Source organism: Mya arenaria, chromosome 4, assembly GCF_026914265.1.
Source record: "Mya arenaria isolate MELC-2E11 chromosome 4, ASM2691426v1".
Taxonomy (NCBI): Eukaryota; Metazoa; Mollusca; class Bivalvia; order Myida; family Myidae; genus Mya; species Mya arenaria.
The window spans coordinates 53,517,573-53,535,659 of record NC_069125.1 but is presented as its reverse complement, the minus strand read 5'-3'; the positions used below and the strand labels follow the sequence as shown (position 1 = coordinate 53,535,659).

At 36.1% G+C, this 18,087-nt stretch overlaps 1 protein-coding gene across 2 annotated transcripts; it reads left to right on the top strand.

Moving 5' to 3' along the window:
* Window positions 1-811: 811 nt before the first annotated feature.
* Window positions 812-17,874, top strand: LOC128232576 (SCY1-like protein 2). 2 transcript variants are annotated; one of them, XM_052946220.1, is made up of 18 exons: window positions 812-884; window positions 5,059-5,213; window positions 5,790-5,947; window positions 6,193-6,337; window positions 6,795-6,944; window positions 7,528-7,743; window positions 8,285-8,401; window positions 9,239-9,364; window positions 9,727-9,903; window positions 10,929-11,051; window positions 11,366-11,479; window positions 11,777-11,788; window positions 13,625-13,757; window positions 14,087-14,205; window positions 14,970-15,070; window positions 15,398-15,479; window positions 15,931-16,050; window positions 16,302-17,874. In XM_052946220.1, exons 2-18 carry the CDS (start codon window positions 5,061-5,063, stop codon window positions 17,196-17,198), a joined length of 2,943 nt encoding a protein of 980 aa, XP_052802180.1. In that variant the 5' UTR covers window positions 812-884; window positions 5,059-5,060; the 3' UTR covers window positions 17,199-17,874. The 2 variants fall into 2 exon arrangements, with proteins under 2 accessions (XP_052802180.1, XP_052802181.1); XM_052946221.1 differs by lacking the exon at window positions 11,777-11,788.
* The last annotated feature ends 213 nt before the right edge of the window (window positions 17,875-18,087 follow it).

Sequence of the window (18,087 nt, the reverse complement as noted above, 5' to 3'; positions counted from 1 at the left end):
TTCTAAAACTGCTGACTCAAGAACGCCAATGATCTTCAATATCTCTAATTTTCAAAATCATGATTGTGATTTGTATTTTATAGAACTTAAAAAAGAGCCCCCCCAAAAAAGACCAGAACAGGGGAAAAAATGAGACATACAAGGTCATTTACTACAAAGCTGAAGTTGTACAATAAAAAGGACTATTTCCATCACATTCCATTGCATTTTCACAGTAATGTCAAGTTTCAAGAATGGGCAAACATATGGAGAAAAAAGTAATGTTGGTGCTGAAGGGTATGGTGTTGTTGGTGATTAAATGACGATGTAATAAATGGTGATTGTGACAGTTATGATAATGGCGGTGCTGTTGACTGATACTTCAATAAAATATTATTGAGGCTAACATTAAACAGCATATTAGAATTGAATAAACTATATAATATTAGTTAATACTTGTTGCTGATGAATATGTTGGTGGTGATGGTTTGTTGGTGGTGATGACGATGGTGGTGTTGATGATGGTGGTGGTTGTGTGGTGGTCTTTTTAAGGATGATTGTGGCAGTGGTGGTAGGGGTTATGGTTGTGGCGAGGATGATGGTGGTGGTGATGAATATGGTGGCGTTGGTGCTGGTGTTGCTGTTGGTAGGGTTGTTGGTGTTGATGATGATGATGATGATGATGATGATGATGATGATGATGATGATGATGATGTGATGGTGATGATGATGATGATGATGATGATGATGATGATGATGATGATGATGATGATGATGATGATGATGATGATGATGGTGACGATGACGAGGTGATCGTTTGGTGAGTATCATTATATTCGATAATATTATGGAGAAGTAAGTTACTTGTCGCACTAAATATTGGCGTTTTATCAACACACACCGAGGTAAAACTCCCTCATAGTTTCGTTTTTATCACAATATATGTGTTCTCAATTTGGTGAATAAATATTATCTCCATGTGATGTATTTAACCGGTGAAAATGTGAACTAAATAGTTGAAGAATATTGTTCGGATGTTTCATTTCGGACATCAGCATTTTACGCATTTTATTTCCATCTCACTTCGTAAAATGTTTAAGTTTTTAATATTAATTCATCTTTCAATATTATCTCTAGTTTTGTTTATATTCTAATTTAACCTGGGCAACCTTCATTATACATAAATAAATTATGTGGCTGTGGTTCACTGACATCGGGCACCATAGTAGTGATCGAAATTAGCACAAGTCCACAAGCATTGCACCAGGAAAATTCTTTCCAATCTGGGTTTTACACTACAAACCACACATATTTTGCAGATTTCGCTATGGGCCGCAATTTTTCCTTATCATGGATGTACTTGTAACTGTTTTTCATGATACCCTGCGATAAAAGCATATTGCACGCTGCATTCATTACTGCCAAGTGTTAAGTAACGGTAACCAAGGTAACTGTTAATCAATTATGATGGCTACAGTTAATAGCTGTTGTTTTTCAGATCCACTTTCATAGAAGATATTTGATTAACTTTAAATCATTACGTTTTGCATGAAGTAAGCTTATTACAAGAAATGCAGTCAGATATAAATTTGCTCATGCATATTAAAACAAAAAAAAATAACTTTTTAACAATGTTTGATTATATCATGACTAAATAATGGCATTTAATTTTGATATAGTATAAACATTGATAAATATATTACACCCAAAGCAGGCTATGTAACTATTTAAAGATTATCAGAAAATCACAATTGAAAGTGACAGGGTTCTCAATAAGTTTCGGTTGAACGGTCTCAAATAGTAAAGTAGCCAACTAGTTTTTACCTATTCTACTTAAAATTCATTTAGTTTTCCAAATTTGAACTGGACAATATTGCCATTTGAACCGTCCATTTTGGCCGGCAACCGGTTCTTATTGAAAACACTGAGTGACTTGGGTCAAACACATGTTCAAAGTTCACAGTGCATGGTTAAAGGCTTTTTTGCATTGTTTTCTGTGGAAGATTCCAAAAAACTCTTATAATCTTACCTTACATTGTATTAATTACGTGCATAACATCAAAGGTCATAGTTCACAATCATGTAAAATGTCGGCTGTTTTATGATGAAATACAAAGCGAGGAAATATATCAAATTGAATGATTCAATGTCTATTATTATCAAGTCAGGACATAATTCATTTGGGGTTAACACACACATAAACAAATAAATCGATGGTAAGAACTTTATGCAACTTTCTATGTACATAAGGATAAAAATGAATACCATAACTTTTGCACCAGTTAGTCCATTTGTGACACTTTAACCTGAATTGTAAATGAATTTCTTAAAGAAGGAAATCACATTTGAATAAACACTGTGCAATGATTATTTTTAAATGAAAACTAAATTCAATTTTGTTTCATAAGTTTTGACACTTATAAAAACTTGCAATAAGCTCTGCTCTTTCAACAAAGATGCAAATCCTTCCTTAAGGTGTGAAAGCCCCGCCTAGCCCTTTTGCTGGTATATTTTAGTATCAATTAACTTATTTTCAAAAATGCTTTAACAAAGACTCAATATTCTAGCAACCTAATTAAGATAATTAAAACAAATTAAACCACCAAATAGAATGAACCATTTCAAATATGGGGGATGAGATTGTTTATCATCACAATCGGGTGAATTAGCATTCTGCATGGTGCAATTTACAAATCTCCTTTTGTACCTGCCGCACCTGTTAAAATATCTTCATGTTTTGGTAAGCTGCATTGCGGCAATATGCTGCTGAAAAATTTTTTGGAAGTCATATGCGGTAGCAGCACATGAACGTGTTGGTACGCATATCAGCGCGTTAGCTACAACGGAATATATTCCTGCAATGACGCAATCTCTTGCCAGGTGGCAACATATTTTTTTGCAAAAATTGTGTGGTTGGTAGAGTAACTAGTGTTGCTTGTAAAAAAAAATATGAAGCAATGTTGTAAGGGTTCATGCTTCTCATTCCTAAAAGCCAATTTTGATGGCTGCTGTTGGCCGGTCACTTGACTCATTTCATGCTAAGGGGTTTTTCTGCCCATTTTGGGAAAAAGACCCTAGACATTTTGGGAAAATTGTGACGCGAAATTGGGAAATTTAGCAGTAAAAAAAAACAAGCTTTTCCAGTCTCCTGCGAATGAGGCAATTATTAAATATAAGTTTCTTTTCTCTTTCAAAGGACCAGAAAAGGCTGAAATATCAATTGCAATAAATCATGACAGATAATATTTCATACTGATCTCTCAATATGATGCAAATCAATGATTTCTTAATTCAATTATCCCCAAAACTTTACATCATCTTAATTTATTATGATGTTGAATGAACCAGTACAGGTAAAAGGTCATTCATAAACAATAACTCGTGTCCGGCTCAATAACTCGTGTCCGGGCTGTAACTTTCCCTTGTATGGACAGATTTAAAATAACTTGCCACATGTGTTCGGCATACCAAGACGACGTGTCGCGTGCAAGAACCGTGTCCCTACCTCTTAGGTCAAGGTCACACTAAGGTGTTTATTCACAATGGAATGCTGCATATAACGACATAGAGTATAGGTTGTCGTGTCCGGGCTGTAACTTTCCCTTGTATGGACAGATTTTAAAATAAGTTGCCACATGTGTTCAGCATACCAAGACGACGTGTCGCGTGCAAGAACCGTGTCCCTACCTCTAAGGTCAAGGTCACACTTAGGTGTTTATTCACAATGGAATGCTGCATATATAAGGACATAGAGTATAGGTTGTGGTGTCCGGACTGTAACTTTCCCTTGTATGGACAGATTTTAAAATAACTTGCCACATGTATTCAGCAAACCAAGACGACGTGTCGCGTGCAAGAACCGTGTCTCTACCTCTTAGGTCAAGGTCACACTTAGGTGTTTATTCACAATGGAGTGCTGCATATAAGGACATAGAGTATAGGTTGTCGTGTCCGGGCTGTAACTTTCCCTTGTATGGACAGATTTTAAAATAACTTGCCACATGTGTTTGACATACCAAGACGACGTGTCGCGTGCAAGAACCGTGTCCCTACCTCTAAGGTCAAGGTCACACTTAGGTGTTTATTCCCAATTGAGTGCTGCATATAAGGACATAGAGTATAGGTTGTCGTGTCCAGGCTGTAACTTTCCCTTGTATGGACAGATTTTAAAATAAGTTGCCACATGTGTTCGGCATACCAAGACGACGTGTCGCGTGCAAGAACCGTGTCCCTACCTCTTAGGTCAAGGCCACACTTAGGTGTTTATTCACAATGGAGTGCTGCATATAAGGACATAGAGTATAGGTTGTCGTGTCCGGGCTGTAACTTTCCCTTGTATGGACAGATTTTAAAATAACTTGCCACATGTGTTTGACATACCAAGACGACGTGTCCCGTGCAAGAACCGTGTCCCTACCTCTAAGGTCAAGGTCACACTTAGGTGTTTATTCCCAATTGAGTGCTGCATATAAGGACATAGAGTATAGGTTGTCGTGTCCAGGCTGTAACTTTCCCTTGTATGGACAGATTTTAAAATAAGTTGCCACATGTGTTCGGCATACCAAGACGACGTGTCGCGTGCAAGACCTGTGTCCCTACCTCTTAGGTCAAGGTCACACTTAGTGTTTATTCACAATGTATTGCTGCATATAAGGACATAGAGTGTAGGTTGTCAAGTATGGGTGGTATTTTTTTATGTTCAGAGGCAATTTAAAATAACTTGCCATATGTATTTGTTTGATCTTTAACTTTTCATGTACTGACCTTGTTCATAGGTCAATGTCACATTTGGGGGCATTCGTCACATACTGTGACAGCTCTTGTTTCAATTTTTGTTTGGGAATTTTTCTGAAGATTGGGAAAAATATATTATATTTTAATTTGGGAATGGGTCCGATAGTCTGACCTGTGGGCACTACAGAAAAAGCCCTGATGCTGGATCCTAAGTATATAAGGCTGAGTGGAAGCACTGATCTGATAAGACCTGATATATTTTTAGATCCTAATTCCTAATTTGTCATCCTCAACCAATGCAGTTGGCGCAAGTCTGTGCTTTTACATGTATGTATGTATTTGCAGCAATGGATATGTTTAGCAAGCTGAAGAGTGCTGTGTCCAGTGCTCTTCCTGGCAACCCTATGTCAAAGGAGTTTGAAGTGTATGGACAGATTGCCACAGCTGGCCCAGGCCATGTCTGGAAAATATACAACGGAGTGAAGAAAACTACCAAACAAGTAATTCAGACACAATTAGTGTAGTCTAGTGCAGTTTCACCAGAAAAATTGTGTGCAAAAATATGATAAAATGATCAGCTTTTAACTTTTAAAACTTACTAATATCAGCATACTTGAAATAGAATGGAATTACAGTATAAATTCCCCAGAATTTCAATCCATCCCATGGTCTCCTGGAATTATAATAAATAATTTGTTTGTGATTGGGTAAAACAAAGACCTGTCCGCTTTGAACATATTTTCTTACAACATATATAAACTCAATGCACTGCACTTCAGCTAAAAAGAAATGACAGTTTAAATAATTGTTTTTGAAAGTAAAACATTTCAAATGCCCGCACAATTTATGATTTAAAACCCCTGGGAAGTCTTCCAGTAATATTTTTAAATGCTTTAAAATCCCCTAGACTATAAATGTGAAAATCTACTGTTTTTTTAAATAAAATCCCCTGGGGAGGTCTCATGAAATATTGAATGTATGAGTTACCATAGATATAGCAAGCTTAGCACAATGTATCAAGTATTGATATAATTCACTTAATAATGATTTACAAAAGCAATTTTTGTTGTCCTCAGGATGCTGCTATATTTGTGTGTGAAAAAAAACCTATGGAGAAATACTCCCGTGGGGACAGGGAGGCAGTTATAGAGGCTCTGAAGAAAGGTGTGGCTCAACTTACACGGCTACGACACCCTAAAGTTCTCTCAGTAATACAGCCCCTCGAGGAATCAAGGTCAAGGAAAAGTGTTTTCACACTAAATAAGTGTACCCAGATGTTTTAGCAGACTTTCAAGTCAATTTAAATCAATTGTGTTGCATTTTGTTATTTTATAAACACATAAAATGCAATGATGCATTTGATGTCATGCCCCAAAATAATTTATTACTCATTTAAACATGTCAAAAGGATCTTTGATTTTTTTTTCTAATGGAAATATTAACCAAGAATTTTTAAGCAACCAAACAATACTTTTACAGGGAGAGCCTGGCATTTGCTACAGAGCCAGTGTTTGCGAGCTTGTCTAACCTTCTGGGTAACCGTGACAACCTTCCAGAGGGTGTTGTGAAGCAGCTACAGGAGCACACCATGTTTGAGATGGAGATCAAGTATGGCCTTCTTCAGGTGAGTAAAATATTGGCATGTTATAAGGGATTAAACTCAGTGTTTGTAAGTTGTCCGGCTTGTGAATTAGTTAACACAATCACTTCTCACCTGGTTTAATTACGGGCCTGGGTGTATGTGAGTTTGGTTTATGGTAACCAGGCTGGAGAAGTGGGTTTTCTCTGGGCCCTACAGTTTTCCCCACAAGACCACATTCGTGTGCATCATCCTGCCAACGATAGAGACTTAGCATAAGTTAATAAAACTAAAATTATGAATACTTGTAATAAATGAATTTTCAGTTCAATTTCTCTGTAACATTCTTGACATATTATTGCACTTAATTGAAAACAGTATGCCTAAAACACTGCAAAAAATGGAAGAAATTTTTGAAAATGTTTGTGGAACATTCACATATTAGTCACTTGTCAATTGCCTAGATTAAATTAGTGTTTAATCCTTGTTTGTATGTCTTCAGATGGTTGAGGGTGTACAGTTCCTTCACTCTGGCGTCAAGTTACTGCACAACAACCTATGTCCAGAGAGCATCATTGTCAACAAGAATGGGGCCTGGAAACTGGCAGGCTTTGACTTCTGTGTGTCTAACTCCAACACTTCAGAGCAGGCAGTATAAACCTTGTGCTTAGTTCTTCATATTAAGATGTCATGGTTGGTCATTTTGTATCAATAAGTAGTGATGTTCAGATGATGGATTATGATCAAAATTTGATTGGTTGGGCCTGAAATTGGCAGCAATTGATTGTATTTGGTCTTCATCGATCATCAATTAAATCATTTAAGTTTTTTTAGTTTTTCCGTTTTGTTATTTGCATTTGGTTTATGTCTGCCAATTTTCTCCTTTGAGTTCAATTATGAATTTGGAATTGATCAGTTGTAATCGTCAACAATATGGCCAGAAGCTACAACACCAAATAACTTCAAACATACATAGCATAAGCATAGTTAACGATTATTAGTTTTTGTAATAAAAAGAATAAAACTAAGATATTGTCAGAAACCGATTGTACAATAAATAATCGGTTACTTGAGTGGAACCAATGATCAAAAGTCAAAATGGAACTGATTCCCAACACTACCAATAAGAACATTTTTCTCATTTAAATCTAATCACTGATAAATGCTTACATTTGGCCCTTTTCAAGCAAAAAAGTGAGTATCATCTTGTTAACAATGTGTCTATTCTATTGCAGCCAATGTTTGTGTACAAAGACTGGGAACCAGACCTGATTTCCTGTGCTCAGCCAAACCTTGACTACCGAGCACCGGAGTATGCCCTCACAGAAAGCTGTAGTCTTGCCTGTGACATGTTTGCCATAGGGGTGCTAGTTTACTCAGTCTTCAATAATGGCAAACCTCTGTATGAGTGCAAAGACCAAATTGGGGCATTCAGGAAAAATGCTGAAGAGGTACATGCGTCTGAGTTCAAGTACCTTTTATAAAATTCAATTTAACATTTGTAGAATGACAACATATAACTAATAAAATGCCAATGTCTTTTTATATCCCCTGATTGATGTCAAACTTTATATACATATATATCTCATTGAGGAGAAGTGCAGTGCACAGGAACCATGACTCTGGCTGCAGTATTTTTTGAGTTATTACACTTTGTTAATATTCATAATAATTTTTGTCTGGAGTATAACTCTTAAAAGTCTTTGTCATTGAAATATTGACTTCAAACATCATAGACAGATAACTCTCACTGAGGAGAAGTGCAGTGCACAGTAACCAGAACTCTGGCTGCAGATTATTTTAGTTATTTCCCTTTGTTATTATTCATACCTATAATAACTTAAAAAGTCTTTGAGGTATTGACTTCAAATTTCATGTACATATGGCAGTGTGTGACTACTCTTGATCTTTTTTTAGGCTGTAAAAGCATGTTCTGTGATTGACTCTCTTCAACCATTGAATGAAAACAATAATCTTTTGTTATGCTTTTAGTTACGTAAGTGGCGTGGTTCATTGCTGGGGAAGATACCTGAGGGTCTGAGAGACATCGTGAAGTTGTTGTTGAACACTGAACCTACTGTACGCCCTGACCCTGACCAGCTCACAAAGGTAACTGTGCAGTTTTGAACACTGGTACATGTTTGTAGACATAGAATATTTTATGAAGTATTTCAGGAATTTGTAGGGAGTTCAATTTTTATTAAAGTGTCTGCTTTTTGAAGGAAAAAGAGTTAAACTGTTGCTGCCAAAACTTTAACATTGATCATTACTCAAAAACTGTTCAAGATTTTCAAATGAAACCTGGTACACATGTTGCCAGAGATGATAAGCACATATACAGCTAAACCCATAATTCTGGCCTTAATAATGGTGGAGTCATTCCCCTTTTGGACTAAAATAAGATGGCCTAGCTTTGGCTCTACCTCCTCTGCACTCTTGTCTTACTTTATGTTTAAAATCACTAGCTTTTCTATAAACCTGTATGTTAATCAATAATGATACCTCCAGGGCTAGAAATTAACATCCTAAGATTGTCTCTTGAAAGTCCGGCAACTGATTTTATTTGACAGATCAGGTAAATAGAAAAATGCTATCGTTTATAAGCAAATTAGTTTCAAGAAAACACAAAAAAAGCTGGTCCAACTGTTTCAACTCCATGCTTTTGTTTATGATCAAATTATGGAATGTATGTATCTGCTGATGCCCTTATACAAGAGCAAATCCACATTTGTGAGATAGCTTTTAGTAATGTTTGGATCCTAGAGCAGTGTCATAAAAATCAAGGTTGTGCTTGAAAATAATATTACCTATTGATTTGTTTTCAGATACAACATGTTTCTGTTCTTGTTTATTTATAAACCCTTTCCTTGTTGCAATCCAAACTATTGAGGAAAAAGTTTTATAGGTGTTGGATAAATTAACATATTTATTTCATCATGATTTCAGATTCCATTTTTTGAGGATGTTGGCTCCATGACCCTCCAGTATATGGACTCCCTGTTTCAGCAAGACAACCTCCAGAAGTCCAAGTTCTTCAAGGGACTACCCAAAATCATTGTCAAGTTCCCCAAGGTCAGATTTGCTGGCCTGTTCAGGTCATAAGGCTCAGTCTTTGCTGTTTAAGTTGACTTTGTGATGTTTACTTAATTATGAGATAGATTTACACCCCTGGGAGGGTTCCTAGAAATCCACAAGTTAGACAGTAATGCGTTAAAAGAATATCATAGTTCAACTGACATGATGCGGTACCTGCACACTGATTTGAATACTCATAACCATTAAACAAATGAAAAGATGTAAGAGTTGTTGATAAAAAGATTCATGTGGCACTGAATTCAAAATAATTGTTTGTTAAACAAACTTCACATGCTAATTACAAAATGGACTTTTTCAATTTTAGTGCTAATTTAAGTGTGGGTACCCCTTGATTTCAGAGGGTGAACCTGCAGCGTATCCTTCCACCCCTCCAGAAGGAATGTGTGAACCCAGACATGGTTCCCTTTGTGTTGCCCTGCATCCTGCAGATAGCCGAGCAGGCAACCGATCAGGAGTACCGCTCCAGCATTCTTCCCGAACTCATACCACTCTTTAAAATCACCAATCCTGTACAGGTAGGGAATCGTTCAAGTGTCACAAATATTACTCACATAGTTTTATACTCTGCAATCTATATACTGTTATCAAATATTGGTTGTTCTCTATTATTGTTCATTTGCATAGGAATCAATCTGATAACAGGGTGCCTGAATGACCCCTGGCCATGACCCCTTGTCCAGGTCAAGAAAAACTGAAAGTGGTGGAATGAAAAATATGAGTATATGTCAGTGGAATAAATTTGTCTTAGTCGATTGAAGTGTTTAATTTTCAGAGCATAAACTTTTAATTTAATTATATAGAGATTGGCAGAATTTATTTAGCAATATTTGCTGAACATTTCCTTGGATATATAGTTTTAAAATTATATTTTGTTGAAACAAGTTATAAGAAATGAAACAATTATGTGACAGGTTTAACAGCACATCAGGTAAATGTTGAAAAGATGGGAAAGGTTTATCTGGCAAGGGGTACATATTTAATTGGTGAGGTGAAAGTTTATCTGACAAGGTGAAGGTATGAATTGGATGAGCCAACAGTTAATCTGGCAAGGCATACGAATTTGATGGGCCTTGATGGATAAACTATCACCTTCAACAGCAGTTACCAGACAAACTGATTCCTAAGATCTTGAGATTGTGAGATAGTGCATAAGTGCATATCTCTACAAAACCCTTCCAATTTAAGGATTGCTAGGGAATTGCTAGATAAAGGTACATGAAATTTTAGGGAGTAATACAAAAATGATTCATGTATATTGTAATCAGGGCTGATAAAGTTCAGGATTGAAAGCTTTCAGTTTCATCTATGATGTAGAATTGTAGTTAGTTTTTGATGGACACTTCCATTAAAAATAGAAAGAAGAAACCTTACATGGATATAAATGGCTTTGAAAACCTTTCAACAGGGGTCTAAGCCCTTTAAGGCTATAAACTAATTTTTCAGGATTGTAGTTTTGGGTCAGTTATCATCCCTGTTTAATGAATGGAGTACATCTTTGCTTATAATACATGTATATCTTAGAGCTCCTTCTATTTTGCAGATATTGCTTCTGTTCATGCAAAATATGAACCTGCTACTGAAAAAGACTCCCTCTTCTGACATCAAGACACATGTGTTGCCCATGATACACAGGGCACTGGAGTCTGACACACCTCAGATACAGGTTAACAATTCAGTTTATAATCTGTTATTATGTGTAAGTATTTTGAATATCGTCACTAAATTTGATTGAAGCTAGTACATCTGTTATTCCATTAAACATGTATAGTATGTTGTTAGTACAAATTAAAAGAACTGACTTTGAAGACAGAAAAGAATGAACTTCTACTAAAAACGATTAAAAGTCATCATTGCCTGATAACATAGTTATGGTGTATTAGCGCTTTGCATATCTTACTGTTTTTATATTTTCCAGTATAAAATTACTGGTATCTTTTTTTTACCATTTTCAAGTCTGTTTGTGTTATTGTACTGCAGGAGTTGTGTCTTAGTATCATTCCTACATTTGCGGACCTCATTGACTACGCATCCCTGAAGAACTCCATTGTACCGAGAGTAAAGAAACTCTGTCTGGGGACATCTACCATCGGGGTAAATGGTTTCTCTGTGATGAATCTATATACACTTGATGCATGTGTTTCTGGTCATGTTGTATGTTTGTAAAATGCTGTTCAAAAACATCCCATTATTTGATATATATTTTTATTTGCCTCAGTATAATATCCTTTCCATTATTTATAATTGTGTATTTTCTGAAGGTGTTGCATGGATGCTGCTAATATGGTTTCCTGTGCATTTGGACTGTGGAGCTTTTAAATTTTTATTTGCATGTTATTTTACTATGTTTCTATGTTTATTCTGATAGCTATGCATTTATTGTTTGATAAGGTATCCACAAAGGTAATGTTTGTTTCCTTTGCATTTAAACATAATTATTCTAATGTAATTTCTCTTTTTACTAACCTCACAAGTTCTTAGTATCTTACGCTAGTTTTCTGATGTAAAAGAAGGTATGTCATAAAAAGTTCTCTGCTTTATTTCTGTCACTGTGCACTTAACCTGTAGTAAAAGTTAGGCATTTATGCCCCGAAAAGCAGCATACAGTAATCGGTCTGTTCGTCCATGAAAAATTGCAAATGCTTATACCCAGGGACATCAAACTTGAAAGACAGGTTGATCATGACCAGCAGATGAACTGTAGTGATCTTGAAGTCAGTGGGGTGAGTGTCAAGGTATTGGTGACCTTGAGCTGAAAATCTGCTTTCAATCAAATACTGAGTGGGACCCAGGGATCTCAAACTTGAAAAACAGGTTGGTCATGACAAGCAGATGAACTCTATTACGGTCAGTGGAGTGAGGGTCAAGGTGGTGGTGACCTTGAGCTGAAAATCTGCTTCCAGTCAATTACTGCAGAATGCTGGCCGGGGTTTAGGGACCTCAAGCTTGGTAGGCAGATTGGCCATTACCTGCGGATTAAGCCTCATGATGTTGAGGTCAGTGGGACATAGGTCAAGTTTGTGTTTACCTTCAACTGAAAATCTGTTTCCAATCAATGACTGAAGAACGCTGGGGCTAAAGGAAGTGAAGCATTGTAGGGGTTTGAAAATGACTATCAGAATTCGAGGGGCAAATGCAAAAAAGGTTCTAAGTGACATTAAATTAAGGAGAAGATAGAATATCGCTTTCTTCCCTCGAGATGAACCCTAACTATTGTGAGGTCAGTGATCAAAGGTCAAGGTCTAAGTGACTTTTAGCTGAAAATGAATTTGCTCTTGAGTGAATGATTGCTGTTTACTCAGGTACACAATTATGGAAATACAATAGTTTAACAAGTTATAATTGATAAATATGACAAAATAACTGTTACCGGTATTTGAAATGGATTATGAGCTAAAACTGATATCACATAATGAGTACAAAAAAGAAGAGACTAAATAAGTTCTGCAAAACCTTATAAAACAATAACAGACTATACATTGTTTCCTTTTAATATCATTGCCCGTAAAAATGAGGTCTGAGTATCTTCTTTGAAAAAGTATGGCTAAAATATTATTTGGGAATATTTTAACAAGATTCTCATCTTTAACAATTTTTTCAAGCATGGGAAGGTTGTCATGAATATATGGATCGTAAAGACAATCTGTCCATTTCGGCACAAATACTAAAGGCTATCTGTCCAAGTAGACCCTTTTGGGGTCATTTGTTCTGTTCCTGTGACAGTGCTTGTTTAATATGCATTTAACTGGGAGGGGGGGAGGCTTAAATTTGATAAATGCATGCTAAAAATATCAAGTTATAACTATGAAGCAGCTTTCCATAAACACATACAATTATATAAAAACTGCTTTTAGATTTGTGGAACATTCAAATCAAATCTTAATATCTAATGAAATTGCTTGTTTATAATTTCAAGTAATTTTAAGAAATTTTTAATTGGTACTTGTGTTTTTTGTATGATCTAGTTTGTGAGTGAGTCTGAGTAATTAAATTTGAAGGTTTTATTTCTACAAATCAATCCATTTCTAAATAGCTCAATGATGATTTTTAAGAATTAGATTTATTTTATTGCCTGTATCTAAGACTGATCTTTTTAATTAATTGAAATATACAGAACTTTGAAATTTTAAATTAAATTGAATTAGGAATATACAACATTCTGAAATCAAGTCCTAATTTAAGGTATGTTGTTTCTTATACTTGTACTAGACCTAATACATGTACATCTGTTGCTGCCAGGTTCGTGTGAACTGCCTGTTATGTATGGGCAAACTACTAGAGTCTATGGACAAGTGGTTTGTGCTTGACGAGGTGTTACCGATGCTGCCACAGATACCCTCCCGGGAGCCAGCCGTCCTCATGAGCCTGCTAGGTGTGTGCTTCGAGCAACATATTGCTCCATTAAAAAATAGAAAACAGAAACAAATGTATTGGCATTTGCTGGAATAAATCATTGTTTTAATTGAAACTGATTGCATGAATGATAAGGAAATCATCAAAGACATCATCCAAGAGAAACATAGCATTTACAATGTACTCTCAATCCAGTTAGATTTGTTATGGTATGATAAAAAATGTTGGAAGAAATAAACACTGTTTAGCTGATCTAAGACTTAGTTGTAGCGTGTTTGGATACAAATGTTTAAATGATGTTGTATTCTGAATAATGAATGATAAAAAGTTGTTGTATGGTAATTACAGGGATCTACAAGGTGGCATTCACCCACCCAAAGCTGGGGATTACAAAGGACATCCTGGCTGGCAAAGTTCTTCCCTTCCTGATCACCATCTCCATCGACAACAACCTTAACCTAGCCCAGGTTGACTGCATAACACTTCTCTTTTTGGATGTCTACATTGTGTAGGCTCAATTCAGTAAAGATATTACCTGTTGGTCTTTTTGTGATTGTTTAAATGGATTTCGATTGACTGAACAATCATTTTTACCCTTCAAATGTAATTCATTTAAAGTTACACACCTTATGATATGAACAAGTGCATGTTAAAAGCAGCATGTTAAAAACAACACAACAAATCTATTTGGTACAGGTCAACAACAGTCAACATATCTCCACTCATCTAACTCAGCGGTTACTTACCTTAACTGTACAATTACACTGCCGTCACACATGTCACATGATGATAATCTAACTCCATGCAGTGGTTACTTCCCTTTGCTGTACAATTACACTGCCGTCACACATGTCACATGATGATGATCTGACTCCATGCAGTGGTTACTTCCCTTTGCTGTACAATTACACTGCCGTCACACATGTCACATGATGATGATCTGACTCCATGCAGTGGTTACTTCCCTTTGCTGTACAATTACACTGCCGTCACACATGTCACATGATGATGATCTGACTCCATGCAGTGGTTACTTCCCTTTGCTGTACAATTACACTGCCGTCACACATGTCACATGATGATGATCTGACTCCATGCAGTAGTTACTTCCCTTTGCTGTACAATTACACTGCCGTCACACATGTCACATGATGATGATCTAACTCCATGCAGTTTTGCACTTTGGATGTACATACATGGGAGGTATGTGATGGTGTTGTTATGTTTCCAGTTTAGTGCCTACATCAGCCTGGTACAGGAGATGGTTGTGCGGGTGGAAACGGAACATCGCAGCAAGCTTGAACAGCTTGAACAGATGAGGCAGGAACAGAAGTGAGTAGCAAACATTATGCTTGTTTTGTTGTGGGGTGTTAGGGAGGGCATTTGTTAAAGCTTTGTAATAACATTGAGATAAAGAATACATGTACAGTATATCAAAAAAATAAAAATGTTTTGTACAGGCTTCAGCCAAAGGTCTTTTTTATTTCCTATATTCAATGCACACTGCATCAAAAGTTGAAATGCTATAACTATAGCAGCATTGGTATCTAATATGGGATATTCCAGAGAGCTTCTGTGATCATTTTTAATGTGCTTGAATAGCTTTAATCAGTAAAAAAAAACGCTTTACTTAAATGTAAATTGTTTTTTGGTTTTCAGAAACATGGAAATCACAAAAATCACCGAATCTAATGACAAGACATTGATAGGCCAAATGGATGGCGATAAACCAAGGACCATGGTTAGTATAATTATCTGGTAATAATACAGTACTAATAATATGATGTCTAGTGAGCTCCTCTGTTTTGTACGAAGAAAAAAGTCAAGGTATTGTCATTGTCTTGGTGTCGTTGTCAAAACCTTTAATCTTGGCCATAACTCAAAACCTTTCAAGATATTCCAATGACACTTGGTACACATGTTACCACAGACAATAAGCACGTATTTGACAAGGCTATATATTTATACAAGTAATTTATATGACTTAATAATTGTTCAGTTATGCCCTTTTTACGACTGAAAAAAAACAAAACAGACATTGACAAGCTTGTTTTAAGTAGTTAACACTCTAAAAGATTTGGTCATGAAGTAAGGTACACTTATACAAAACTTTTAATTAAACATAAAAATGATGAACAATGTACTCAAATAAATAATTTCCATTTACCTTCAAAATGACCCATGCATCTTAGATGGATGACTTCATGTCTGGTGTTGGCATGTCTCGAATGTCAGTGGGTGGGGCCAGCAAACTAGCTACCAGTTCCCCCTCCTCAACTCCTGCCTCAACCCCCTCCAGTCAGCCCGCCAAGGTAAGGAGCTGGGTTTTCAAAGTCTACTAGGGTTGTTGAGTACACAGTTACATTGTATTTGAAGGTAGTTTTCATTTTTAAATCAGTATGATATATCTCAATTTTCAAATATAAAAATATATGTAAACATCTTTTAAAAACTACTTCTTTTAAGAATTCAATATATATGCTTTTTTTTTTTTTTAACATGCTCAATAATGATTTTTTATTCACACTTTGTGTGAGTTAAACTATTGTTTTCCTGTGTACAGACACTGAGCCTTGAGGAGAAGCAGCGTCTGGCTCGTGAGCAGGAGCAGCAGCGGTTTTTGAAATCAGCAGGGAAGCCCCTGGAGGCCCGCAACTCATCGCGCCCATCTGCCACACAACCTGCCAGACCAATCACACAGGCACCTAAAGACCTAACCTCCAGTCTGATGCAGTCAAACGTGTCGGGCCTGGCCAGCTCTAGTGCCAACAATAGACAGATGCCTAATTATTCTGTGTCTGGTAGTTCTGCACAACCAGGATTTTCCAGTAACAGTTTTAACACTGGACTTTCTAGTGGAACACCAATGTCTTCATTCAATTCCAGCATGGGAGCTTCATTATCAGCAAGCTCTTCATCTAACTTTTCTCAGTCAAACAATCCTATGTCGAACCAGCCAAACAAAAAAGTAGACTTATCATCTTTTGATAGTTTACTTTCAAATGGAAACTCACAGCCCAAGAGTAATATAAACCAGATTTCTCAAAACAGAAACAGTTCTGGAATGCACCAGGGCATGATGGGTAGTGGGCAAGGCATGATGGGAAATATGAATTCTCAAGGCATGATGGGCAGTACAAATTCACAAAGCATGATGGGAAATTTTAATTCTCAAGGCATGATGGGGAATCAACAGTTTCCAGGCCAACATGGCATGATGGGACAAAGAATGGGTGGGCAAACTGGCATGATGAATACAGGATTCAGTCAGAATACCATGAACACTGGATTTGGTACTCAGCCAATTAATGCAGGATTTGGGATGGGCTTTCAAGGGACAGGTTTTCCCACTCAGCCATTGGTAGGACAGGGGATGGGAGTTTTACATCCCCAGTCTGCTAGCAACCAAAACATGAAACAGGGCTCCTCTGGTAGTGCTCTTGATGACCTGTTGGGTTGAGTGAATTGGATTAAGGTCGTCAAGAAGGCCTGCTCTTCACATTGCATTAACACAAGCTTTAGCTGTATGGCTACTTAAATAATTATAAGGTGGCATTTATAATGTTGGGAAAGAAGAATTGTGCTATTCTGTCTACATTTCTACTTAAACTCTAAATGAACATTTGCATTCAAGAGTACTTCTTGCAGGCAAACTCAGTATTAAAACGGCTCTTAAATTATGATTTGTATAAGTTTCCATTGTATCAATGAAATCAAATTCTTATTTTCATATACTATGGTTTAAAGGTCCATGTCTTCATTGAGATTCTATTTTATTCTACATTGTAGGTGTCAAGACCTAATTACCTTGTTGGGATGTGCAATATGGATACACATATTTACTATTTTGGTAAAGGGACTTTATGTCACATTTTTATTTCTTACTAAAGCTTAATTGTATTTCTTACTAAAGCTTAATTCTGTGAATATTTTAGTTTTGTCACATTCCATTTTTCATATTTTTAAAATACATGTACATGTATGATGAGTGCTTTGTTGCATTATATAGATGGCGGTGTTGTTTATTTATTTACATGTATCTGTGATTATTTCATTATTATTGACAAACAGTTATTAATGCATTGCAAAATAAATTAATAAATCATTACTTTTTTATTAATAAATCATTACTTTTTTATTGTTCTTTTATATTTTATGAAAAGTTATTTTTAATACATGTTTAGGTCAATACGAAATAATAATACAGTCACTGTTTTGACAGTAAATGTTTACCAAGTGATGGGATAACAATTTAATTTAAAACATGACAGAGTTATTAATTTCTGGCAAATTACATAAACGTGATGTTCATAGAAGTCTTATTTCATATGGACTTAACTGCTTTGATG

What these genes read in the sequence shown, in the direction of transcription:
- LOC128232576 (XM_052946220.1), top strand. Translation starts at nt 5,061, where the DNA reads ATGGATATGTTTAGCAAGCTGAAGAGTGCTGTGTCCAGTGCTCTTCCT. An exon ending in CCAACACTTCAGAGCAGGCA is followed by an intron (nt 6,945 to 7,527) that starts GTATAAACCTTG and finishes ATTCTATTGCAG; the next exon opens with CCAATGTTTGTGTACAAAGA. An exon ending in TCATTGTCAAGTTCCCCAAG is followed by an intron (nt 9,365 to 9,726) that starts GTCAGATTTGCT and finishes CCTTGATTTCAG; the next exon opens with AGGGTGAACCTGCAGCGTAT.